Source organism: Phacochoerus africanus, chromosome 15 (assembly GCF_016906955.1).
Source record: "Phacochoerus africanus isolate WHEZ1 chromosome 15, ROS_Pafr_v1, whole genome shotgun sequence".
In the NCBI taxonomy this organism is placed as follows: domain Eukaryota; kingdom Metazoa; phylum Chordata; class Mammalia; order Artiodactyla; family Suidae; genus Phacochoerus; species Phacochoerus africanus.
The window spans coordinates 127,355,377-127,383,366 of NC_062558.1; the positions used below are offsets into that span (position 1 = coordinate 127,355,377).

Sequence of the window (27,990 nt, forward strand, 5' to 3'; positions counted from 1 at the left end):
ACCTGCCTCTACTGAAAATAGCTATGTTCCAAAGTGTTTTCTCACTCATTTTCTCATTTTATTTGAACTGACTGGTGAAAGCAGGCAGCGTAGTTAAGATTGTTTTCCAGATGAGCAAAGTGCAGCATGAATGTTTTAAATGCTCTGCTTAGGTCACGAATACAAACAGGCAAGAGTGGAACAAGAACACCCAGTCCATCTCAGCCCTTTCCTGCAGCAGAAGTATCTAGAGCAGAGGGCGCACATTAAAGAAGTTCTATAATTGCACCTGGCAGGTGGAACGAAGCCAAGCAGGCAGTCTCAATTTAAAAGGGCGAGATGCAGGTTCTAGAGAGGGAACATGACCCAATGACAGTCCTCCATTTCTGCTTCTCCTCAAGTCCTGCCTGCTAACACCCTCACCCCGAGGCCTGTCCTTAAGGTTCACCCCCAATTTTTTCGGCCTACACTGTTTCTTTCTTCTACTGATTTCACCCCGCTTTTCTCTCCAGGACAGCGCAGTAAGCCCAACCAGCACACTGCGCGGCTCGGGGAAGGTAGTTAAATATCGGTCCAATGAATGAATTCCTGGGACCCCCCACAGCTTGGTAAGGATGTCTAGAGTTCTCATAATCCTCCCAGGGAAGTGGGCCGGAACGGGCCGCCGCCCACAGAGGCTCCCCGACCGAGAGGAACGATAGGGTGGGTGGAGGAGGCCTGACGGCCCGAGTTCCAGGGCCCCCGGGAAGCCGGCGCACCATCGGAGGCTCGAGTACCCCAGCTGGAAGCCAGGGTTCCCACGCTTCCGCAAAAAGCTCTGCGTGAGAGCGTGAACCACTTTCCCTTCGAGAAAGTAGTGGAAAAAGACGCCAGGAGCGTGCTAGACTCAGGAAGCAAGGAGCCCAACCCCGGGGGCCAAAGCCTCAGGGAGAGGGAGGGAGGGAGGAGGGGGAAGGAGCCATTCGCGGCTCCAGCCGCGGGAAGAACCCGGGGCTGGAAGCATCGCGAGATCTGAGGTCGTGATCTCGCTGCGTTGCCTAGCGACGGGGAGGACGCTCACGGGCCCCCAAGCTAACCCCCGCTGTAGCCTTAAATCTCCTACCATGGGGGAAGAAGGCGGCGGCCGCAGCTGTGGGACCACTAGGGAGCTGCAGAAGCTGAAGCAGCAGGCGTTGGAGTACTACCGGGAGAACGACGTTCCGCGCAGGCTGGAAGAGCTGCTCAACTCCACCTTCTACCTCCAGCCTGCCGACGTCTACGGGCACCTGGTAGGGACCTGGGACAGGAACCCTCTTCCCTCCAACCCCTCTCCCCCGCCCCGCGCTGCGGCAATGCAGTGCGCCTGCGCCGCAGAGTCGCGCACGCGCGCCACCGCCGCGGGGGGTCGTGGGGGTGGTGGTTGTGCAGAGTTGCCACCGTGAAGAAAGAAGCAGAGCGGAAACCTGGGCGCAGGAGTCTCGAGAGAGAGAAAGTGGTGGACTGGAATCAGCTAGAGGAAGGAGGATTGTAGGCAGATTTGTAGCTACGGCGACTGCTCAGAGCCCGGCAGGTGTCCTTGTGGGCTCGCCTTCCAGTTGTCTTTTTAATCACAGAACTTAATACTCCGTAGCTCAGTTTACCAACCTTCAGTGGCCTCCTTTTGACCCCGGGATGGACGCCTTGGCATTTGCCACAACTTGGCCTCAGCCTATCCTGGGGCCTCAAACCCAGCAGGCTCCCATCGTGCCAAGTTTCAGTCGATTTCAACCTCTACTCCTTGGCTTCTGCTCCCTTGTCTACCTGGATGTCCATCCCACCTGACCAGCTCCCACCTAAACATCAGATATAATCAAAAATCCTGCCCATTTTATCCTGGACTAATCGTCCTTCAGTGTTCTTGTAGCATTCTCTGAAACCCTCCCTAGCCTGCTTTAGAACTGTGCCCCTGGATCTAGTCTGGCACATACTTTTGGTTTTTTTTTGGGGGGGGGGGTTGCTTTAAAAACCTCCACAGCATGTGGAGGTTCTCAGGCTAGGTGTCAAATGGGAGCTGCAGCTGCAGGCCTACACCACAGCCAGAGCAACATCAGATGGGAGCCTCTGAGACATACACCACAGCTCACGGCAATACCAGATCCTTAACCCACTAAGTGAGGCCAGGGGTGGAACCCATAACCTCATGGTTCCTAGTGGAATTTGTTTCCACTGCAACACTGTGGGAGCTCAGTCCATCTGACACACACCTTTACCTAAAGCAGTGGGCAGTTGGAACAAATACAAGCGTTTTCTCATTTCTAGAACCATAAGTACTAACCAACACCTACCTTCTGGAAGGCATCATGGTTGGGACTGGCAGGAATTTGCACGGCGAAGCACTAAGAAGCATGATGTGTTCACAGGGTTCAAGACCACATCTTGTTGAAGTGGTTAATATAAGGGATGTTCCACAAATGTTCATTTTTCTTGGTCATGGCCCATACGTCAGATTGGGGGAGGGCAGTGTTTACTGAGCACCTTGTGCTTTATGTGATTTCACTTCATCCCTAGGACCATGGTGAGATAAACATGATTCCTATTTTACAAACAAAGGAACTGTGGCCCAGTAAATTTAAATGATTTTCCCAAGGGACACAGTGAATGACAGTAACACATCAAACCTGGTCTGTGTCCCTGTTACCTAGTAGAGGGCATGATGCATGATGGACTCTCAGGAACTATTTATAGGATGAAGGAGTGAAGGCAATGCAGCATTCCATTCTCTTTCCACTGTCTCTGTTTAGAGGAATTCGTGAAATTTAACTCGTCTAACTTCCTCATTTCACGAAGACCTTATCTCATAGCGACTCAGTCCAAAAGGAAAGACTGGAAACTTGACTCTTGTCCCAAGTGTAATGCTCTTCCCAGTCTATTAGGCAGCAGGGACTTTGGTTAGCACAGCTCTCTGGGATCTTATACCTCAGTTAGGGGCGAATGCTGATGATACATGAGATGACTGGATAGGGTGATATATGCTGCTCTGCTGGCCTGAGGAATAGATCACCTGTGAGCCTGTGAAAAGGGGTTCGTGGGTGGGGCATATCCCTGTGGGCTGTGGTATCTGGGAGTTTGGCTTGAGTTTGAAGGATGTTCAGGAATTGGGTTGGCAAAATGGCAACCTCCTTCTCGTTTCTCAGTCCTTGCCCTAGTTTTGGCCATCCTGATTCTTACCTAGTCTCTCCCTCTGTGAAGTCCATCCCACATTAGTGCTCCTAATCTTCAATCTGACCTTCTTTCTCTTGCTCAGAAGCCTCCTGTGGTTCTCCCTTGCATGCTGAGTGAGATCACACAGCGTGACTCATAATGCTTCCCCAGACCTCAGTAACGTGCGTATTTTTCCTGTGCCCTCCACAGAGGCCCACTGACTTTTCCCTGAAGCAAGAACTTCCCCACTTCCATCCCCTCTGGTTTTCCTATTCTCTCTGCTGGAAGTATCTGCCCTCAACTTCTTCCCTTGTCTGCCTATTGAAATACTACACAAGCTCCAGCGTTCAGCTCAAATGCCATTTCTTCTACACTTCTTTTACATATTAGAGGAATTCAGGAATGGGAAAGATGCCTGTGGGCAGTAGAATACTATTTACACCTTGATAAAATGTATAATTGAGGTTGTGATTGGGAATCAGGCAGATCTGGATTTGATTCTTAGCCCTGCCGCGTGGTAGCAGTCATAAACCCCTAGATTGATGGCCCCGGTGAACCACACCACCAGTGGGAACCACCTTGAATCTTTTTACTCAGGCTCCTTGAGTGGACTTTTCCCTCAGCTTCACTCTCTTTCTTCTGTCTCTTTCTTGGATGACTCCCAAATGACTTCTGCTCTTCCACATCAATGAAACTGCTCTTGCTAATTTCCCAAGAGTCCTCTAGTTCTAAGCATGAACTGATGGTAAGTGAAATACAGCCTCAGCCCAAATCTTCACCATTAAAATAGCAGATGCCTTGTGGGAGGAATAAAAATGGACCCACGTAAGGTTTCTCAGGTTTGAGTTCATTCTAGTGTTCTAGAGACCAATTGACTTCAGTATCTTGGACAAAAGGATAGGTTAGGGCCCACTAAAGAGTGACCTGGGGAGTTCCCTTCGTGGCTCAGCGCTTAATGATCCCGACAAGGATCCAAGAGGTTTCGGGTTTGATCCCTGGCCTCGCTCAGTGGGTTAAGGATCTGGCGTTTCTGTGAGCTATGGTGTAGGCCAGCAGCTGTAGCTCTGATTTGTTCCCTAGCCTGGGAACTTCCATATGCTGCAAATGCAGCCCTAAAAAACAAAACATAAATAAATAAATAAAAAGTGTGACATGGACCTTTCAATTAAGACCTATATGCGAGTTTCCACTGGGAGTTCAAAAGACAAATTACAAATCTCTGAACGTTCCCACAGTGCTGCTGGATTAATCCCAGCCTAAGGAAGACATGCAAGGAGGTTTAGTAGAAACTAGAGTAAATGTGAATGACCTGTTAAATATAAATTAGATGTGCTATGGTGATTTTTGTGTTTTTTTTGTTTGTTGAAGGCAAACTGCTTTTCTAAACTTGCAAAGCCTCCCACCATATACAAAGTAGTGGGGAAAAATGTACTGGATGGCCTGGGGCTTCCAACCTTACAAGTGGAAATATTCTGCACCATTCAAAATTTTCCCAAGGTAGGAGGCTACTTGAATGTTTTCCGCATTGTGTCCTGGCTGTACTTCATTTATTAGCATTTACTGTCTAAATTGTGGAAAAGCAATGTGTTGAAATTCAGTGTCTGTGAAACACACACACACACATTTGTAGATAGTCGTGTACACAAAGCATGAGTCATACAATCTACCACAGTGGTTTTATTTTGCTTAAGTGTATTCTTGGTACAGACACAACTTGCTCATCTGAAGATGATCCAAGATGGAGAAAGGAAATGGGGCAAAAATAGTTTTAAAACTCTGACATTATTAATGTGATGAGTTCTATAAATCTGCAGATAGGTTTATAGAGTTATAGATTTATATATGGATTTACATAGATCTATAGATACATAAATCTACTAAAGAAAAAATTCTTTTCCATAATTTTACTAATTCATTTTAATTATTACATATTTGTTGTTATAAGTAATTTTGCTACAGTCACTGGGAGGAAAATAATTGAGATTAAATCTGTCTTTTTTAATTTATTGGAGAGGTAGTGATAAAAATGAAGTTCAGTGCAAAGTTTTTTACAAGGGTATTTTAACAAGGTAATAATTTTAAACGTTCCTTGAAGTTGGATTCCACAGTGTTTCAGTAGCTATAAAAATATCTCAAAGAAAATTATAGATTCTCATTTTCTCTTTGAAACTTGGTGATAAAATATATACCTTAAAAGCTGGATACATTCAATTTCCTATTTCCTGTGAAAGGCAGGGAAACTGTAGATGGCGTTTATATTGTTTTCAGAGCATATGTTCTGTGGTGATCTCAAGTCACTTCGAAGTCCACGAGAACGCTTTACCTGAACTGGTAGAAGCGGAGGAAGTAGAAAGAGCGGATGCCGTCAGCACCGCGGTGCGATGGGTCAATGAAACCATCACCGAGGAGCTTCGGGGCATCGAGCCCTCCAACCAGGCTGGTGTGGATCAGGTGCTCAGGTAAACCTTGTACTTTGAAATGTGTCAAACCTTGTACATCTTTCCTTCCATTTCCCCTGCCAGTGAGACAGGTCTGTCATATCTATAGAGTACAGTCGGAAAGTCAACTAAGAAGCATGTGCTAAAGCAGAAAATTTTAATCTAAAAATTTAATCTAAAATGTTCTTCTGAAAACCCTGCTATTAAAATTTTACTGTGTAGGCCTCTTTTTATGCAAAGAGCGTTCCCAGGATTCAGTGAAGAGTTTCTCAGGAAGAGGATTTAAGTTAAGAATCCAGACCTGGTCGTCCTTTCCCTCCCCCCTCCTCAGAGACCCCCATGAGCGGCTCTTACACTTTTTCATAGTCACAGTGGGTGGTGCTTATGTTCTGACCTCCAGGCACAAACAAGCCTGCCAGGCTTTGTCCATAGGTTGACTCTAAAATGTGAAATGTGAGGAAGTGTTTTCCAGGGCTCTGTGAATATCATCATTCAACGCCCAAGTATGAGTTAGCATTACTTTTCCTTCTGTGCACGTGCAGTGCCACAACCCTCTTGGCCAAAGAAGGTCAGCTGGATTCTTTCTATCTGAGTTTTTTCACTTGCTTAATTGTGCAGAACATCATAGTCTGCCTCAGAGCTGGATCATCACCTTAAAAAAACCTTTTTAAAAGTTTTCAGTTGTAGAGTTTTTGAACGCTATTCCACTTATTATTCCTCTGTGTCTTTTTTTGGGGGGGGGGATGTATGTGTGTGTGAGATCTGCTAGTAACATATCCTTAGGGTTTTGGTTTTGTTTTTGTTTTCCCCCCTTAGCTCTCAGTCATACTATTTATTCTACTACATTCCTTTTTCCCCGGAATTTTTTCCTCCTAAATCCCCCATCTTGACTGCTTCCTCACTAGGCCAACCACACAGATGCCGTAAGTCATCCCTTCCTTCTCTTCCTGTTTCCTGGCTCCCTGGCTTCCTCTTTCTTGAATTGCTGGATTACATCCTTTAAGAGTAAGGATAAGGGGAGTTCCCATCGCGGCACAGTGGTTAACGAATCCAACTAGGAACCATGAGTTTCGGGTTCAATCCCTGGCCTTGCTCAGTGGGTTAAGGATCCGGCATTGCCGTGAGCTGTGGTGTAGGTTGCAGGTGCGGCTCAGATCCAGCGTTGCTCTGGCTCTGGTGTAGGCCAGCGGCTACAGCTCCAATTTGACCCCTAGCCTGGGAACCTCCATATGCCGCAGGAGTGGCCCTAGAAAAGGCAAAAAGACAAAATAATAATAATAATTTTAAAAAATAAAAGTAAGGATGAAGAAGGGGATTTGGGATGTAAATTTTTTAAATTCTTACGTGTGTGGAGATGTCAGTGCTTGGCCTTCGAGGCTGACCATTTAGCTGCGTGTAGTGCCACATATTTCACTGTCTATTCTCGCCTCATTTTTCTTCTGATGGTCATTTATTCAAAAAGAAAATCCAATGGCCCTTAATTATATATATATTGTCCACTTTTACTTTAAAAATAACAAACAAGGTTCCAATCATTTTAAAAATGATCACCTGAAATCTTTAAACATTTATTTCCAGGACAAAATTAATTTCAATTCTTGAACACAGCTTTAAACAGCCTTTTTTTTTTTTCTTTTGGCCTTGAAAATTGAAGCTGATTTGTTCTTAGGTAGCTCAGAAAGCAGAATTAATTATCGAAACATATTGGGGTCAGCACTAAAACACTGCCAAAAGTACCTGCAGTATTCCTAAATATCTCATTGTAAAGCCATTATTTTCTTACAAAGGATATTCTTTGAAAATAAAGTACAAGAAGATAAGGAGAGAAAAGAATTGGAGAAGAGTCTGGAAGACTCAACAGTGCCTGTACCTTCACCTCTAACACAACCACCCCCACCTCCTCTACCTCCAGACAAAAAAAAAGGACAAAAGCAAGGTCAGTGGCTTATCATCATGCAGAAAGGCTGAAGCTTGGGCTGCTTTTAAGGTTCAAGTCTCTCTGCTGCAGACCTAGGTTGGGTTCCAGGTACTGTCCACCCTCTATGTCACTTTCTTGCTTGATGCTACTATGTTGGGTGGGCAGGTTTTACCCCATCCCGCCTTCCATTTTTATTTGTAAGATAAAAATATTTCTTACCCAGAGGTGAGCACTCACCAAACAAAGTGCACCAAACAGTGGCAGTGCCCAAGGCGGGGAAGGGGAGGGTGGCGTGGAGACCTTTAACTGTTCCTCCCAATTTCCATGAGCTCATCAGAAAGCCACTCCATATTTTCAAGATTAATTATATCCTTCGATATGGATAACCAATGTTTTCTCAGTCCTGGGTAACATTGAGAATTATCTCTTTGGAAGACTTTGCTATTTAAGGCAAATGATCCAGGCAATCACGGCCCTTTGCTCGATGCCTTCCAACATACGGCTAACCTCTGCTCCTCCATCGGGTCAATTCTGGAGCTGCTGCTAGTGTTATAACAGTGTTTTGTAGGTCTGGCCAACTAGAACATGCTCCTTGAGGGCATGAGTCATGCCTCATTCAATTTAGCACTACCAGTACCTAGCACAATGCTGGGAACAAACACCAGATAAATGTGGGTCGCATTGGATGAGAAAGCACCAGGGCCAGGGACCACAGAGATCATGAAGACAAATTCTCTTATTTCAGAGATTCAGATGCTGCGGCCCAAAGAAGGGAGGAGAGTTGCCAAGGCAAAAGAATCATGTTAGAATCAGTCTTCTCTTGGGAGGGTAGGGATGGCCACAGCTGAATCACAGGTAGGGAACATCAATTGATGTTCACTTGGTGTTTTTGTTTTATTTTTGTCTTTTGCGGGCCGCACCCACAGCATATGGAGGTTCCCAGTCTAATTGGAACTGTAGCCACTGGCCTACACCACAGCCACGGCAGCTCAGGATCCAAGCCACATCTGTGACTTACACCACAGCTCACGGCAACGCCGGATCCTTAACCCACACTGAGCAAGGCCAGAGATAGAACCCACATGCTCATGGATCCTAGTCAGGTTTGCTAACCATTGAGCCATGATGGGAACTCCTGTTTTGTTTTATTTATTTTCAGGTAGAACTCAAAATATAAGAGGGGAAGAAGCAGGCGGGGACAGTAATTTGCTAAACATTTAATGTGCGCTGGGGGCATACACATCTTATTCTACTTCTTTTACCTGCCTGACTCAGGTCAGTAGCTGTGGGGATAGAGAGGACAGGAGGGACCTGATCAGACTGGATGGCCGAAAACATGTCAGGGTGGAAGATGGGTAAGGCTTCTGGGTGGGTAGTTAGATCTGAAAGGAATTTCTAATAGAAAAAGGCAGCAGTTTGGGGTTGGCAAGCAAGATAACTAGAGATACACATGAGGAGATAGTCAGCATGAAGCTTGTGCAGAGCTAAGGTGGAACATAGAAAAACGAAGTGTTTGGAATTCAAAGACTCTCCAAATCCTCTCTTCATTTAGAAGAGGAATTTCTAACTTTCCGTTGGAAGTTGGGCAGATCTTTTAACCTAAGCCCCCAGGTTACTTCTTGGGGGTTAAAGTGGCAACTATGTGCTTCCCAGCCTCCATTTTCAGACTTTATGCTGGGCCTTCACAACTCTAAGTAAGGCATGAAAAAGTATAGCTTTATCATAGTCTGCTTCCTAGAAAGCAATTCTTTATCAGTATTATTTTCTTCTTCAGGGAGGAGGGATACTTTCACAGAAAAACCAATTTTACCTCCAGAACCTGATGAACACGTACTCTGTGGCAGCATGGCCATAGGGGCTGTGTCACTGGCTGTTGCCAAAACCGGTGCCATGCTGGACGGTAATCCCCTATACCTCAATATTGCACTACTGAAGCACCACCAGGTACGCATCCATTACACTCCCTTACAGGGACCCGTGAGTGTCTCCAGGCCATGTTTCCCAGGTCCCTTTGCTTTCCGCCTCTTTCAGGAACAGCCAGCAAAGCTAACTCTACCTCTGCTGATGGTCTCTCTGGTCAGCTGTGGGAAGGCATCACCTGGGAAGCTGAATCTGATGAAAGAACTGATTTGTATACCCCACCCTGGATTAACGGCCAAACAAGTACTATCTCAGACTTTCTCTAAACAAAAACCCATCATGGAGGAGATTTTCATGTATGCCTCCCCAAGACCTATGACACCAAGGGAGAGGGAATTAAAATATAAAATGAGGGAAAGTATTTTAGGAAGTCAGGGACATGGGAAGATAATAAGACCTCAGACAAAAGGGAACGACATTTAGACCACGTCGGGTCTCAGGCTTCATTACAACATGGACTCACAGAGAAGCCCTGGGCGTGTAACTCTGTAGGCCTTGATAGTGCTGGAATGATGTTGCGTGGGGCGGTTGAGATATCTTTGTTTACTAGTCTGCACTACGGCAGCTACCGGAGGAAGCTGGCATTGCATAGCAGCCCATTCTGTTAAGCAGGAACTCCAGGGCCTAGCAGATGGCCTGGCACCCAAGAGAGGTTTAGTGCATGTTTACGGAATATGAATGAAGGAATCTGAAGTGGCGTCTTTACTACTCAGAGGTTTGCTAGTCCCTGATTGTTCTTCAGTGGTGTGAATGCATCAATATGTCTCTTTGACTCCTCACGAACTATTCTACCAATTAGGTGGGAGGGAGAACTAACATTCGAGTTCTAAAGTGGATGTTTTCAGAAAAAGTACGGGAAGCTCCAACCCCCACTGAGTGATGATATTTTATCTAATTGACTTTTTTTTGCCTAGTGAAAGTCAAAAAAAAAATTTTTCAAGATGATTTCTTTTATGATAGTCATAAATCTCAAGATGATTTCTTTATGATAAACATAAAGAATTCTTTTTTAAGGAGAATAATCATTGCTTCACTTATGTCAGTTTTGGAAGACTAGGATTGATATCTGGCTCACCATCTGTCAGATCATGTTCCGATCCTGGTGCCAGGATCCTTCCTTCAGTTAATATCTGTTGCGCTATTTGGGTACCAGAGCATTTGGCAGGTCATTCTCTGTCTCCATATGCAGATTCCACCATTAGAATACATTTCTCTACTTTCTAAGTGACAGCGGATTGATACTAATTCGAACACTGTCATGCAGAATCCCTTGGTGACCTAGGACATGAATTGCAAGGAGGTTGGTCAGGAGCCCGTGAAAGAGAATGAGGTTAGGTTGATCCAACGAACTGGACCAATCAGGCCTGAACAATGAAGAGAGGATAATGGGGAAGAAGAGCCTCTCATTCACAGTCAACCAAGTAAAAATTGAGGGTTGAAGATGAACAGTTAACCTTCTGACCCTTAGGCTACATGTAATGCACTAACCAGGTTGCCTTATCGGGGACCCTACAAATATTCTGGGTTAGAAATAGCCACGTGTGGCATAAGTTTTTGTGTTTATAAGTCTAGACTGTAGTTGTGAAAGGTCACGGTTATTCTACTTACAGGGTGTGGAGATGCTTCTGGAAATTCAGAAACATATTACCAAAACAATTGAGATGGTATGTAAAGACAAACTATGGAATCTAATAACTGATGCTAGTATCGAAATTATAGTGCAATAAATTCAATAATGTTATAGATATCAATAAAGCATTAATTTTCTTTGGGTTTCCCATATGAGCCAAGCTTATACATCCACTCACAGGCTATGGGTCTAGTTTCTAATGTAATTTAACCATCTTATTTTGCTTTGGAGGCAGCTGGCTCTTTGCTAAGATCATCCATTAGGATTTGCAAAGAAAGAAAGGACCTGGCCCCTAGGATTAGTAAGAGACAGTCTAATAGTTAAGGCACACTCACTTGTGCCTGCTTTGAATTCCAGTGTTGGGCAAACAAGCACCCTCAGCTGAGCAGCCCTCAAAGGGGAGTCACAAACGCAGCACGAGCTGTGCCATCCTATTCTAACTGGGGCAGCGCACAATGATGCAGCAGGGCCGAGGGACCCAATCCTGGTCTCTGGACTTTAAACACACACACACACACACACACACATACACGAATAATACCGCATATACAGAGAAGTTGCCAAGATAGTACAGAGTTCCCAACTCTCCCTACCCAGTTTCCCCCAAGGTAACAGGATACATTGCCACGGCACGTTTGTCAAACTAAGAAACCAAATGCTCCGTTACTAATAACTAAACTCCAGACTTGATTCAGACTTCACTGGTTTTTCCACTAATGTCCTTCTTCTGTTCCAGGATCCAGTCCAAGACCCCACATTCGTTTACCCCAAGGCTTTCCAGCTACATGATTAGGATGCACTAACTCATTCCCCAGCAGGATGGGCACCGAGATATAATCTCAATATGACATGAGGGAACTCCAGTTCCAGTGCTCTCTTGCCTGCCCCTCCCCTGTTGTGATGGGGGCCGGTAGCTCAGGCCCAAGCGGTACAGTGGAGCAGAATTGCTTTAAGCACCAGCCTAGAGCCTGCTTCTGGGGTGCTTTTCAGAAGGCCAACTTCTTTATGTGTGACCGGCCTGCAGAGACTCAGACTTGGACAAATTCACCCTGACCTTGCACTTTGCTTTGCCCTTTACTAGCTGTGAGACTGGGTGTCAATTACATAACCTCTCTGCCTCAGTCTCCTCATCTATAAAATGGGCCTGATAAATCATGCGTAGATAAGTTGGACATGTGCAACATGCTTAGCGGAGGAGCTGACACAGCATAGTGAGCAATACATAGGGGTGGTGGTCAGAGCAGGTGGAGGAAGTCCAGCTTAGAATAATAGAAAACTCAGGATAGTAGAGCTTTCTGCAATCATTCTTTCAGATTTTTAATTATACAAGTAGCTCATGAATGTACTTATGAAAATTCAAACACTGATAGAGTGAGTTACCCCTACTCTCCTGTACTGATTCCCCCCACCCCGCCCCCTACCCACTACTACCCTTAGTTCCAGTCCCTTCCGTTGAGAATGTCGTATGGCCTTCCAGCCTTTCTTTTGTATTTAGACACACAGACACCACACATATAAATATATGGAGTTGTTGTGTTTAGAATCATATAAAATTCTACACAGTTCACTCTACAAATTGCTTTATTTCTTTGCTATTTTAAGTGTTCATCTTTTACTGACATCTAGGAATTCCTTTTTTTTTTTTTGTCTTTTATATGGAGGTTCCAAGGCTAGGGGTTGGCTTGGAGCTGTAGCTGCCAGCCTACACCACAGCCACAGCAATGTGGGATCCAAGCCACATCTGTGACCTACATCACAGCTCACAGCAGTGCCAGATCCTTAACTCACTGACAGAGGCCAGGGATTGAACTCACGTCCTCTTTGTTACTAGTAGAGTTTGTTACCACTGAAACATGATGGGCGCTCCCCTTATGTTTTATAAAGGCTTCAATCCCTTCTACATGTTATACTTATTTTCCTCTATCATGTTGCCTGTCTTTTAACTATATTTTATGGAGTCACAGAGATTTTTTTTTTTTAAATTTTAATGTAGTAAAATGTATCACTATGTTCTTTTAAGGTTCTCAGTGGGGGGGAGATTTTGCCCAAGGGACATGTGACATTGGGCACTGCTGCCCAGAGACATTCTGGGTTGTCGCAGATTGGAGGGTTGAGGAAGCAGAGGTCAGGGATGCTGTATATCTGCAGTGTTCAAGGCAACCCTCCACAGCAGGGGCGTATCCAGCCAAAGCATAAGGAGTGCCAGGGCTGAAAAACTCTGCCTTAAGGCTTTTGCTTTTTGCTCAGCTCTGGGCCACAAAAATGCTGCTCTTTCCCTAGAAGGATGAACATGTCCACCCACCCCCACAGATTAGCTTTGTCAGAGTCCCCTTCCCCTATAGAAGGAAGTCGCCTTGCTCTGCACTCCCCATCACACCCCTTCTTCCTGTGTTGTTACTGCACCTGATGTGTCTGCCTCACTGGACCAAAGCTCCCTGAAGCAGTGCCCCGAGTGTCTTGTTCACAGCTGTAGCTCTCTTGCCTGGCACATCAGTTTGCTTCTTATGTTATTTTTATGGGGAGAGAGAAAGTTCAGCTGACTCCATAGTGAAAAGATAACACATATTTGCATATATTTGGGTGTGAGCCATTGCTGATTCTTGACAAACATGCCGAAGCTTACAGAGCCAGTAGATGCTGGCATGAAAGTGCATCCTTAGAGTTCCCCGATGGTTCACTGGGTTAACGACCCAGCATTGTCATTGCTGTGGCTCAGGTCACTGCTGTGGCCCAGGTTGGATCCCTGTCCCAGGAACTTCTGCATGCCATGAGAGAGGCCAAAAAATAATAATAGATTTTAAAAATGAAAATAAAGTGCATCATTTAAAAGGCTGTATCTGGAATTCCCATCGTGGGGCAGCGGAAACAAATCTGACTAGGAGCTATGAGGTTTCAGGTTCGATCCCTGGCTTTGCTCAGTGGGTTAAGGATCCGGCATTGCTGTGAGCTATGGTGTGGGTCGCAGATGTGGCTCAGATCTGGCATTACTTCGGCTGTAGTGTAGGCCAGCAGCTGTAGCTCCAATTCGACCCCTAGACTAGGAACCTCCATATGCCCCGGGTGTGGCCTTAAAAAGAAAAAAAAAAATGGATGAATCCTTGCTACAATATGCTTTCAAGACCCCAAACTGTGGGAGCAGCTCTTTGGTAATTATCTCTGCTTCTAATGTCAAATAACAATACACATATCAGATTCACCAGATTTAATGACCTTTGGTTTTTCTAAAAGTCAAACCCACCCTGTAGGAGAACATGTTTGTACCATGAGAATATTGACAAAAAAAAAAATGTTGAGCCTTTAAAAGCAAATCTCATGGTGGGGTTCTTCCTTAAGGACAAGGAGGGGACTTGGTATCCTCCTGTAAAAAAGAGTTCCTGCACATAGCAAGAGTCAGGACACAATGGGTGAATAATTATGTATGTAAGCAGACATTCATGCACGTGTCTATCCATACCCCGTACGTGTGATGGAGACAGAATGTAAGGATGACCTAAAGCAAACACTGCCTGAATGCGAGAAACAGTTCAGGGATGATGAAATTAGAGAGTGGCTGGCATGGTCATCCCTGTGTGTGTGTATGTGTGTGTGAGACTCTCCATGTGACCAGCTCAGCCCCAGGGCAGTGGACAGGCCAGAGGACCTGAAGCTCTGCTTGCAGCCACAGCCATGTCTGAAAATCCCAAATGATGTGTCTTTATCTTGTGTCCCACAGCCCCCTCCTCCAAAAACAGAGACAAAGAGAGGTCATAACGGAGGCAAGAGAGGTCAAGTAAGTAAATGTCTTTGCTTCCCACTCTTCCCTATGATGGTTCATTCCTACATCCCCTGCCCCCTTTCCTCTCCCATAGTCATTTCTTCCCCAGGACCAGGGCTAACACACGTGGAAATCACACGATGATATTACTCCAAGGAGACTAAGCCAGGCCACCCCCAGAGCTGGCAGATCATTCTGCCCCTGCCTCTCTGTCCCACACTGCCTAAGCTGTCTGGACACTGACATCTCAGAGGGGCTGGAGGGGCACTTCTGAGTGACAGGATTCCATGGGAAACCCTCGAGGTGACGTGCTGGGGAAGGTGAATCTGATAACCAGCTCAAAGGCACATGAGCTATTTTGGGTTTTGATTTTACTACACCCAAGGAAAGAAAGAAAAGGCTCCAAAAAATAACCATTCCTTTATCTGGTCCCCAAAAGGCACTGAAGCACCATTTCAGATGAAACATTGCCAGAGCTCAGATTTTGCCAGGAGAGTTAGGCAAACACGCCCAGTGAAAATGGGCCACACTGGCTGCAGAGCCCTGAGAGACCAGCTGAACTGGATTGTGGGTGCTCTGAGAGACACACCTAGCACATGCCTGAACTCTCAGCAGTACAGTTAGAGCGACCAACAAGAACCCTGGAGATAATGCAAGGGGATGAGGGTGTTCATATGGGTGATATAAGCTTGCAATCCCTCTCCGGTGTTAGGGACTTCGGGGTCTCCTGACGCCATCAGCAAGAGGGGACTTGGACGGAAGGAGAGGACTTAGTATTGATAAAAAATTTAAGTGCCTCCTCAAACTTGGGAGAGAGAAAAGAAATGTGTGTGAACAGATAACAGCAGTAAGTATATCACTGGAATGAGCAGGACACTGTAACGTGAGACCTTGCAAGAGAGGCACAGGCTGGTTGTCTAATGTGTTTCCAGAAAACTTAGACCAAGATCAGCCCTTCCTTAGATCAGCTTTACTACTCCCCCCCCACCGCCCCCGTTAGAAACAAGTTAGATGATAGATTCTAGAGAGGCAGCCACACCAGAGTTAGAGGCATGGACTCAAGCTAAACTACCTGGATTAAAACCCGGTCCAAATTACTTAACTCTCTCTTAAGTGGGGATAACAATAGTACCTCCTTCATGGGACTGAGGGAAGGAGTAAATGTATTTACTTTATGTGAAGTGTTTAGAATAATACTCAGCATTTAGTCAGCCCCCAAAAAGTGGTGCTTTCATAGTTTGAAGCCTCTGTATAACCAAACTCCTCAACTGATGCACGAAAACCTCCCCAGCTACTCCTTTGCCAAATAAAAGATTCCTCTCACTGACATTAAAAATGTTGGATGGTTCTTATAATTAACTAGTACTATCACCAGTAAAAATGGGATATTTATACCTAGTTTCATATTTGCTCTTGAGTTTGGCACACACACAAACACACACACACACACACACACACGCTCACTTCTTACTGACACTGCTTTAACCTATGCTATAAATTGTGTAGTGACAATTTATGATGAAGGCACATCAAAGCTGACCTTGCAATTGAAGCATATGGCTGCCTTTCCCTGAGGTCATTTGGGTCCTTATCAAGTCTTCCACTGTAATCCATCCTCAGTGCTGCATCCTTTTAGCTGAAGTCTTCAATCCTCTTTAAGATAAAACTTTTCCTGAAGGAAAGTTATATCTATAAGTTTTAATAGTTACATTCTTCTAAAGGAAAATGGAACATAGGAAAGAGCAGATTTGGAGGAAGAATACAGACATTTATGGGGACAGCCTGACCAACCTGGAGGTTATAGCTCAGGTTAGCCCATGTACCATGGTAGGGCCAACTCAGAGATGATGTGGACAACTAAAAAGAGAAAAGTGTGTTCCCAGTCAAACTTGAAAACCTTGGGAGTAAGAAAATTATTCCCAGATATTATAGGACAATCATCTGCCCAAAAGTCACGCGGAGATGAGTGGGAACTAGGGGCGTGATTAGTGGAGAATCAGAGGACCCCATCTTTGGAGAGTTGGGTCTGGTTATAAACTGCCACTCACTGGAAGTTCCAGGAACCTGAATGTGCTATATTTACATGCATGATTTCCTTGTGATCCTGCAGCAGCAGATCATTGGCAAGATGTCCCATCTGGGCTGCTTAACCATTAATTATGACACCATAGAGCAGCCACTGCTTCTAATACAAGGAGTCTGTGCAAACCTGGGGCTAGAACTGGGAAGGAATCTGCATCTAGCCATCAACTGTGCTGCACACGAGCTGATGGACTATGTAAGTTTCCACTCCAGAATGTTCGCTTTTTGTTGAGGTCCCATTATTTTTAAAATAGAACTCAAAAGAAGAGGCTGTCTGTATATATTTCCAAACACATCCTACTTTTAAATTAATATCATGTGAGGGGTACGAATATAAACGGAGTTGAGAAAAAGCCAAGTTAGCATTAGCTAACCAGAGAGTAATGTAACCATATAACAAAAAATTAACAGAAAATGGCATAATAACTATATATAGAAATTCTGTAATAAAAATGATTAAAATGGATTTCTTACGTTGAAATCATAAGGACTATTGAAAATAATTGAACAAACCTGTATGTTGTGCTAAGCACCATTGACCGGTGAATGCTGAATTGTTCAAGCATGACAAGTGGCTCAGTTGTAACTGTGACTCACGGAGTTTCTGCTGGTGGCTTGATTTTTTTTTTTTTTCTTTTTTGGCCATGGCTTGAGGCATGTGGAAGTCCCCAGGCCAGGGATCAAATCCGAACCACAAGAGTGACTTGAGCCACAGCAGATACAACGCTGGATCCTTAACCTGCTGAGTCACCAGGAAACTCTGTGACTAGATTTTTTTTTCTTTTCTGTTTTTTTTTCTTTCTCAGCTGCACCTGTGGCATTCAGAAGTTCCCAGGCCTGGGTGCGAATCCAAGCTCCAACTGCAACCTACACCACAGCCCAGAAAAATGAGATTTTTTTTTTTTTTTTTTGCCTTTTAGGGCCACACACTCAGCATATGGAAGTTCCCAGGCTAGGGGTGGAATCCAAGCTACAGCTGCTGGCCTATGCCACAGCCACAGCAATGCAGGATCTGAGCTGTTTCTGTGAACTACATCACAGCTCATGGCAACACTGGATCCGTAACCCATTGAGCGAGGCAAGGGATCGAACCAACAACCTCATGGTTCCTAGTTGGTTTCCACTGAGCCATGATGGGAACTCCCAAAGCAGGATATTTACCCCCACTGCATCAGACAGGTTGAACCAGCACCTCCTCAGAGACAGGCTGGATGTAACCCACTGTGCCACAGAGGGAACTCTTTTGTTTTTTAGATATAAAAATATTTTCAAGTTATTGAAGTTTTTGGAGAATAATTGATAATAGTAATTAATGCCAAATTCAGGAGACATGACCAAGTAGGATTCCATTTTGATTTGTGATTGATTTTAAGTTTTAACTGCAAAGGAAATCTTGAACCGTGTATAAGAAGCCTAAGTTTCTGTTGAATTCTAAAAGTTTTTACTTTTCTACAGAAACTAAATGCATAAAGGAATGATTAATGTAATTTCCTATTCTTTACATCACAATCAGTTCCTAGGCCTACCATGAAGAAAAATAATGCACGTTTTCATCAGCAATATATAGCAAGAACTCTGAATATAATGACTACCAGCACTAACTAGAATGGGTATTTATTGCTTATATTCAGTGAAATGCATCAGCTTTATATCAGATAATTCTTATAATGTTAGTTCAAAGTCATGAGCATTTCCTCTCTGACAAGATCAGACTGTATAAGGTTTGCAGTAGAGAAACTAAACGTTCTTGCTGCTTTGTAATATGAAAAAAATATAAAATTTTTTCAGTGATGGACTTCTGAGGAGCCTGCTTAATTCCAATGGAAACCATCCTATATGAACAGCAACAGGAAGACATTAAACCCAGGAGTCATTCCGGTTCATTCCACCTCCCTCTCAGTCTCTAAATATCCCAGGTTCCATCCCCTAACACAAACTTGGGCTGGACATCAGTGTGCTGTGCTGTGCAGAGATTAAAGATCCTCTGGCTCCATTTACTTCTACCCTCAAGGGCCTGGGGGCTTTCCAGACTTCAAATGAGTGGGTTGCACTAGAACTCCACTTTCAAAACAATTTTCTTCCTGCTAGAACTTGCATGCTTGCCTTCACATAAATCTCAACAAGCTCTTTGCTCACTGTGAGGTGAACGATGGTGGTTCTAGTGAGTAGGCAGGACTGCACTGCTCTTCTGATTATGACTTTATGTTACGGCCCATCCAGCCAAGCAGCTAGGTATGTGGCACCACGTCATAAAACTTGAATAAGAAGTTATTCCCCTCCTACTCTGTGCTCAGTTTTTTGTGCAGAAGGCTTTATCTGAAGTCAGTGGGAAGAACTTTACGGGGCTCTTCATGGAGGAATGCTGACTTGCTTTTTCCAGGGTGATATTTAACAGATTTTTAAAGTACAATGCATAGATTTCTCACATGCATGTGGCCTGAAAATAATCTGTTTGCAGTCTTTTATGTGAAATGAATGAAAATGAACTTGAATCACATCTTTAACGTTTGAAGAACTCATCATTTACCCTTTATTTTAATATCTTCCTTACATTTATCAGAGTAAAGGAAAGTATGAAGTAATGATGGGAACCTACAAAAATGCAGCTGAGATGGTTGACCTGTATGTGGATCTGATCAATAAGTTCCCCTCAATTATTGCCTTGATTGATCCTTTCAGGAAGGAGGTAATGGGATTCACCTTGAATTTTATAGTAAAACAATAAAAAATCTCTCTTTTTGGGGGGGGGATCTATAGATTTGAAATGTGTTGTAATTTGGGCTGGGGCTGAGTTGCTTTATTTTGGCTTTTATGATAAAAGGCACTTACTATTAAGCAAATGAATAGCAGAAACAGTTACCTAGGAGTGAGCCTGTCTGCAGAATGAAACACTTCAGGAGTCCCTATGTATTTATGAGCGGCCTCACAGATAACAGGTGAGAGCACTGTGCTAGCTAGTGCTTCGATAGGTTAATCACATGTCATTTTCAAGTGCTCATGGAAACAAGACTTCAACTAGGCTGAATGTTTTTTAAAACCTAAATCTAGTTACTACACATGCATTAAAGTTACAAAACCATATTTTTAAGTTTTTGAGATACTGAGGTTTTCTGATCTGTTCCAAGGAATGCATCTGAAAAGGGATGTTTATGTGCCATAGGAAAAACATCTCTCTTCCTTACCCACCTGAACTTCAAAACTGACATTCTTGATGATATGAATTGGAGAACCATGAGCTAGAGTGAGCAGATATCCTCCCTGAGATAACTTGGCTATTTTAATTTGGGGACAAGGAAGCTCCCGGACCTTCCTGGAGCCCCATCTTTCCTTTCACAGCCTGGGTGGCATCCCTGCACTTGTGGGAGATGCTGACCAAGCCCGGTTCTTTAATCTCCCCAGACTTATCTTGTGCTCTTTGCCCCGAGGCTCTGGCCACAGCGCTTGTTAATGTGGTAAGATGTACCTGTGTGGTCTGCTCTAATGGGACAGGCTGAAATCTGGTCCAAGGACTGGGAGGACTTTGTATATCACTATTTAAGTGATAAGCATTTCATTTTATGGTCTCACCAATCAAAAAATGAGGGCCTTGAGAAGGAGGATCTATAGCACTGCAGGCTCATTTGTTTCGGTTGTCTTTTTACCAGAAATATCATAAAAATCTTCTAATTGCCAGTCTGTAGCAGCATTATGGATAACGCAGTGGGTGGGAAGAGCTTGTGTGTGAAGGTCAGAATCAGTGTGGAGAATAGCATTTAATGTGTATTAGCATTTTATTCACTAGGTCTTTAAGCTCCAATTTATTTCATCACTTTAAGCTTCTGTTCCATGAAGGTTGTTGATTTGTGTGGCTGTGGTATAGGCATCCTTCAGGTGCAAATGCAAAAACCAAAACCCAAACCAAAAGAATCTGTTTTGTGTACCTCAGAAAGGTGTATCACTGTGATTATGTACTATATGATTCCTGTCATTTTGTGGCGAGGCTCCATACATGATAATGATTGATTTTTAAATATTTACCCAGGACTCTGAACCGTGGGACAGCATCTATGATGCTCTCGGTGCCAGGTGTTACCTAATTGCAGGAACTGCATCCAAAAGCATTTCTAAACTTCTAGAGGATGGGAACATCGGCGTCCTCAAATACAGTGGGCTGATCATAAAACATACAAATCAAACTACGATGTCTGACTTGGTGGAAATAACAAATCTTATGGACAGTGAGTAAAAGTATAGATCTGAGATGCATAATGAACTTAAATGTGCAGTCTATCAGTTAATAAAAAGCATGGAATAAATCTTGGGGAAAAAAGACCCAACCATCTGTGAACAATTTGGTGCTGGAAAACAAAATGTAGCTTACAACCAATACACTTTATAATGTTCCAGTAACAACCCCGCCCAGGAGGCCATCCCCTTTAGAGAGGACTAGACACTGCAGGGATTTTTTTTTTTTTTTCCTAAATAAACAGTAGCCCACACTGGCTTTTTAAAAATTCCTCAAAAGTTTCAAACTATTTGTTTATTTTTTGTCTTTTTAGGGCCGTACCTGCGACATATGGAGGTTCCTAGGCTAGGGGTCGAATCACAGCTATAGCTGCTGGCCTACACCACAGCTCCAACACCAGATCCGAGCCATGTCTGCAACCTACAGCTCATGACCATGCCAGAACCTTAACCCACTGAGTGAGGCCAGGGACCCAACCTGCGTCCTCATGGATGCTGGTCAGATTCCTTTCCACTGAGCCTCGATGGGAATTCCTTCAAACTCTTTACGACCTTGGGGTCTTTGAACACACTGTTCCTTCAGCCTAGAATGCTTTGCCCTGTACTTTTTAGTCGGCTAACTATTCTTGATCCTTTAGATCTTCTTGCCTTAAATGCAATCTCTTCATATATACATACATACATATGGAAGTTTCTGGTCCAGGGAAACCCATGCCACAGCTGCAGTCAGAGCCACAGCAGTGACAATACCAGATCCTTAACCCACTAAGCCTCAGGGAACTCCTGCTCTGAACTTTTTTCATCATATATATACATATATATTTCTTTTTTTGTCTTTTCTAGAGCCACACCCACGGCATATGGAAGTTCCCAGGCTAGAGGTCTAATCAGAGCTGTAGCCGCCAGCCTACGCCACAGCCACAGCAACACAGGATCTGAGCTGTGTCTGTGACCTACACCACAGCTCACAGCAATGCCTGATCCTTAACCCACTGAGCAAGGACAGGGATCTAACCCGAAACCTCATGGTTCCCAGTTGGATTCGTTAACCACTGAGCCACGACAGGAACTCCTCATCTTCTATTTTCAATTATAGTACTGGCCACAAATACTTACACAATTATTTAATGTCTGGTGTCCTCCAGTAGACTGCAAATTCCCATGAGTTCATGGGAGCCTTGTTCACTTATGTACAATATCTGACACATGAACATTGTTGAGTGGGTCTCAGGAACTAACTAAATAAGGTAAGGCCCAGGGCTGGCAGCTTGGGGCCTGAGCTAGTGTCAGAGGATGGAATGAAATGCCCCTAGTCTCTTAGCCTGCAGGCTGCCCCAGCCCAGGGCCCAGGGCCCAGGCAGGGTGGCTTGCAGGTTTGGTGGATGGGAGACCCCGGGCCTGGCCTTGCGTCCTGGGTCTACCACTCAGCACCCATTCTGCCATCCACTCCAGATAACTGCTGTAGCTGCTGCCTCTAAAACACAGCACTGTCACCAGAGAAAGAACTTTGACTTGCAGTCTTCATAGACTTTGGCAAATTTTAAGGGGGTTTTGAGATTCTCAAGTGATTAAATACTATCAACACTGTTCTAGTAAGTCAGCATTCAGAATAACAGATTCCTTTGAAGAGTTATCTTACATGATGAATTGTGAAAACCATTATTTATGCTTATCAACTCCCCATATGATGCCCTTGCACTTACTGTACATTACATCTTGACTCAAAGATGCATGTTTTTCTATGATGAACAAAGAGGACACTGAATCATGTCTTACAGTTGTGGTCTTAGAAATGTGTCAGTCTAATTTGAGCACTTTTCCTCTTTAGTGGTATTAATGGTGCTTCTTACAATTTAGGGTGTCTTAAATTTGATGAAACACTACATTGATTTAGTATTTATCATCTAAACTACTGTAAAGAGGTAAACAGATAAAATCAGGGTAATAGAAATGCAAATGTTTGGGTTAGAATTCTTAGGTGGTCAAATAATTGACTCCTCACAGTTTAAAAATCTCTGGCAAATTTTAAATTTTGACCTAGGGGCTCATATATTTTCTGATGGTTTCCATACCATCTAAAACTGAAAAGAATTCCCCTGTTTGTAGGTAAGAAGCACATCGCTGTCTTTGGAAGTACAGAAGGAGAGTCATCTGATGACAGCCTTGTCGATTTGGTAAGTGCTGAAAACTGGTCAATTGCAGAATTGCCAAAACACTGCTTTTATCGCGAACTGGTATTTCAGAGAAAGGTGGTCCTTGGCAGAGAAAGTCATGTAACCTTTTATGAAATAGACTTGCTTCCTCCCAGACAGCTACCATTTTCAAAGAGCTAATCTTTGAACTTTTAAAAAGAAGAAAAATTGAAGTCATCAGAAAATGATGAGCACTCTTACATAACTGGGGGGCGCTGCTGCAATCTTACCTCCTGAAATGACGTGAGAAAGGCCAGAATGTTCTTAGATGAAAGCAGTGGGCTTCCATGACTAGGAGAGCATCAGATGTGTAGTCACACTATCTCCTTACCTTTGACACTCTCAGCTTGTAAGCAGGTCACTCTATTTACGTAAAAAGATGAGAAGTTAACTGATGAGAGGAAAACCAAAACAGCACACAGGGGCAGTGTCCTTTCTCCCTAAAGAACTGTTTGGAGTTTAGCCAAGTATGACTCCATTTAAAATAAGCTGTTCCCCCGCCCCTTTAGGCTGTTGGACTTGGTGTCCGGTTTATCAAATTGGGAGGTCTTTCTCGTGGTGAACGGGTGACTAAGTACAACCGCCTCTTGACTATAGAGGAAGAACTTGTCCAGAATGGAACACTGGGTATGTGCTGCTTTCTTGCTTTGTTTTCACTTAGCCATGAATAAGAGAACAAAGATTGGGAGAAGGGGAATAGAAGTCTCTCGGCAGGAGGCCAGGGGAATCCAAAGACTATAAATAAGTGCTGACAAAACTAGGATGGCATTTGTCACAATGTGTATTGTTTTCTTAATGGATTATCTATTTACCTGAATGTTTAAAACTCTCGCCCTTCTTCTTGATGAATAGGCTGTGTGATGCTTTTCAAAAGACTTAATTGATTGGAATGTCCAAGCCTACCTTTTGTTATGGTCCAAATTATACTTAAGGCTTCTCTGCACAGCCCAGGAAAGTTAAAGGCAGATGTTTTCCTGGTGGTTCTTGGCAACAACTCATTTTACTAACATAGACAGCACATTAATGAATGTAACTGGGAAAGGCTATGGTCTCAAGAAAAATAAACTAAACATTTACTACATCAAACTTAATAAATCTGTGTGGGTAGAAGCACCTTAGGTACCAGCTAACTGGAGAGAAACACCCCAAATATGCATTTTTATTCTTTATAATTTACTCACTGGGATAACCAAAACAAAGCATGCAAAGACATTTAAAGAGACCAAGTCTTTGCAATTCTAAAACTATTTTGTATTTTGATTTTTTTGGCCATGCCCAAGGCATGCGCAAGTTCCCTGGGCCAGGGATCAAACCTGTGCCACAGTGGCGACCAGAGCCACTGCAGTGACAACGCCGGATCCTTAATCTTCCGTGCCAGTATTCTGTATTTTTAAATATAATTGATATACTGAAAAAAGGATGTTACATAGTGCTGACCTCCTTGTATACTACAAATGGAATCTATTAAATAGGATGTGTTGAAGAATGCGTTGTGGAGCATGCCAGTTACGGGATGGGAAAGAAAGGAGGCGGTCCTGCCTATGTTCAACACAGGCATTTCTTAAAAGGAAAGAGACCAGCAGAAGTAGTAATTATAAATTTATTATTTAACATATGCAATGACCTTGAAATACATCCTAAGATTTATAGAAAATAAATACTTGGAAGACTATTTCTGAGTCACGTAAAGGCAGTCAGAGTTTGTATTTTTTTCTTTTTTTTTGCTTTTTTAGGGTCGTACCTGCAGCATAATGGAAGGTCTAGGCCAGGGGTTGGATCTGAGCTGCAGCTGCTGGCCTCCACCACAGCCACAACAACAAGGATCCGAGCTGTGTCTGCAACCGACACCACAGCTCACGGCAAGGCCAGATCCTTAACCCACTGAGTGAGGCCAGGGATCAAACCCGCATCCTCATGGACGCTAGTCGGGTTCATTAACTGCTGGGCCACGAAGGGAACTCCAGAGTTTGTATTGTTTAGTATGTAAGGTGAGGGCTTCTTTTTTTCAGATAGGTAAAATCATATTGTTCTTCATACCCTCTGATTATTTTTTTACGTTGTCCTGACTTGGGGAGGCTCTGGGTTCCACAAATAGACCGATCACATTTCCAGACTTCACCCCAAAGGAAACAGCTGCCTCCAGGTGTCAAAAAGGACTCTAGTGACTGGAGACCCAGCCCCTCCCTGGTGACAGTGCCAGCCCCTGAGCACTTCGGAATGGCTTAACAGATTAATGAGAATTCCTCTGACATGGGTAGTGGTCAGTAAATGTGAAGGGGACCCAAAACTGGAAAAACAAATCACTCCACTGAAAGATGGAGCAGGAAATTGGCAAAAGCTCAACCATTAAAACCCTGCCACTGCCCACGTGGACCCAACTCAACAGTCCGTCTGCAGTGGCTTACCTTGGAAGAGTTAGTTGGCAATGGTTTGTCTTCAAACAGAGTAATCGCCTTCCCTTTAGTTCATCTTCCTCTTTATCTTCTGCTGCTAAGCCTCTGCCCAGAGTCCACTGCACACCAAAAGTTCCAGCAGGTAATGTATAACCAGTGACGGGCCCACTTTCAGGTGATTCTAAAATTTTTTCTAATGGTGATGGGACACCTCTGGACAGTTCTGAGGATGATCTCCTTTAAATATCAAGTAACGGCAAAATCTGCACCACTGGATTAGATAGTAAACTTTATTATTGCTGTTTAAACATTTTTAAAGGTTTTTTGCTTTTTAGGGCTGCACCTGTGGCATATAGAACTTCCCAGGCTAGGGGATAAATTGGAGCGCAACTGTGGGCGTACACCACAGCCACAGCAATGTGGCATCCAAGCCATGTCTGCAACCTACACTACAGCTCATAGCAACACTGGATCCTTAACCCACTGAGCAAGGCTAGGGATTAAACCTGCAACCTCATGGATACTCTCAGGTTCTTAACCCGCTGAACCACAACGGGAACTCCCTGTTGTTGTTTTTGAAATAGGTTTCACTGAAGAACACACATTTTTCTACTTGAATGAGGAAGCTGAAAAGGCTGCTGTGGCCGGTGAGCTGCCTGAGCCCCTGGAGCTCATCTTCCCCACAGAAGTTTTGGAGGAATCAACCAGAACATGAGTATCTTCTGGACAGGTCTGCATACCCCAGCTGTCAGCCATACCACTGGTATTACTAGACTGGTAGACCTGAAGGATGTCTTCATTTTGGTTTTGCTCTAAACTTCACTAATGTGTGCTTTTTCTTCTAATTTCACTGTTTGGTGAAATACAGAGACAGTATTTTGCCTGAAATGATACCTTGAACCTTGTCTTCCAGCCCTCACATGTCTATGGGGATTTTGTTTAATATACTAGCTCTTGTCCATTCTGGAGAGTTGTGACCTAGTAAAAGCTCAGTAGTTTCATTGCCAACACCACATTTAAATTCAAACACCTTCTTTACAAATCAGAACATCTCTAAAACAAAAATCTTTTATCCTAGGAGCTCTCTGCTAGGAAGAAGTGTACACCTTCTGTTTTTATCTTACGTACTAGAAAAGTACAAACACATTTTTGTAGCTAACCTTGCGCAGAAGTACGGGAGGTTCATGGATGTTTGTAAGAACCAAACAGCTTCCCTCACATTTTTCTACCCTTAATTCCCTTTTCCCTCATTCTCACCTTTTTCTAAATTTTAGTTTTTCTCTTATTATTTGTATCCTGTGGGTCTCCTTAGATCCATTTGGGAACAAGAATGAATACATCAATGAATGAATAAATATTCTTAAGGAAATTAAATGCCCAATTATTTTTTACAACAGCATGCAATGGGTGATTAAAAATGATGCAACATAGGGACTGACTGCAATCTCTTTTGAAAGCCAGTATTGGGGTTAGAGCAGAGGACTACAGACATACACATATTCAAACACATACCTAGGGACAGAGTAACATCAGTTGCTTTTCATGATTGATTTAGATTTCCTGTTAAAAGCTACTGTTTGCTTTTCCCCTCAGTTATATAAATTGCTACTTATGGACCTGTGGGAGAGATGGCTAAGTTTAGATTTCTGATATATTCTATACGTTTTTACTAAGCACACCGAGGCCCTCTCCTTTTGAAGACTACTGACAGGGGAACTTAATGGCCTTATGGCAGAGCCAAGGTCTTACTCTAAAAGCAGTGGCAGAGTCTCTCAGAGCACAGGGCGGGAGAACTGGCTGGTATCACTCTAAGTTGGGAGAACCGTGTCACAGTTTGTGGTTGCTTCTGCCTCTCCGGATGCTTAACAGTAAAAAATGGGTTATGAGAAACTGGAAGAAAAATTCATTTTAAAGGCAGGAAGAACATGACTGAGTGTTCACATCACCTCTGCACATGTGTACACACACACACACACACACACACACACACACACACACACACGACCTGTAACAGATCGCATGACAGTATGCCCTGGAACTGTGATACAAATTATACTTAAATGAATGAAACCAGTGTGAAAATGTGCAACTATGTTAATAATTTAACAACTAACCAAGGAGATGATTTATTACCTCAACCAAGTGAACACTTTAATTTCAACACTGAGCACAGCCTATTCACTTTTTTCTCACTCCAGGACTGGGGTCACCAATGGACATGTTGCATTTTAAGTTTCTGCAACTGATAAGCACTGTTTCTATTTATATGTATATATATTTTTCTCTTTCTCCATATTTCTT

At 43.7% G+C, this 27,990-nt stretch overlaps 2 protein-coding genes across 5 annotated transcripts in view; one reads left to right on the forward strand and one right to left on the reverse strand.

The window, feature by feature from the left end:
- The window catches only part of HSPA12A (heat shock protein family A (Hsp70) member 12A), a 178,650-nt gene extending 177,475 nt beyond the window's left edge, over positions 1 to 1,175 (reverse strand). The window contains exon 1 of one of the 2 annotated variants that reach the window (XM_047762004.1): positions 1,082 to 1,175. Coding sequence is in view for 1 of the 2 variants with exons in the window: in XM_047762000.1 (XP_047617956.1) it covers positions 1,082 to 1,084 (3 nt within the window). In the remaining variant the exon portion in view is untranslated. The remainder of the gene's footprint in view (positions 1 to 1,081) is intronic. The other variant, XM_047762000.1, reaches the window with a different exon arrangement.
- Positions 666 to 27,990, forward strand: ENO4 (enolase 4). 3 transcript variants are annotated; one of them, XM_047762010.1, is made up of 14 exons: positions 666 to 1,247; positions 4,507 to 4,635; positions 5,407 to 5,597; positions 7,364 to 7,512; positions 9,269 to 9,438; positions 9,526 to 9,657; positions 11,025 to 11,078; positions 14,757 to 14,813; positions 16,909 to 17,076; positions 19,441 to 19,566; positions 20,902 to 21,097; positions 23,211 to 23,278; positions 23,806 to 23,923; positions 26,274 to 27,990. In XM_047762010.1, exons 1-14 carry the CDS (start codon positions 1,083 to 1,085, stop codon positions 26,402 to 26,404), a joined length of 1,854 nt encoding a protein of 617 aa, XP_047617966.1. In that variant the 5' UTR covers positions 666 to 1,082; the 3' UTR covers positions 26,405 to 27,990. The 3 variants fall into 3 exon arrangements, with proteins under 3 accessions (XP_047617966.1, XP_047617965.1, XP_047617967.1); XM_047762009.1 differs by having other exon boundaries at positions 9,269 to 9,657; XM_047762011.1 differs by lacking the exon at positions 23,806 to 23,923 and having other exon boundaries at positions 9,269 to 9,657.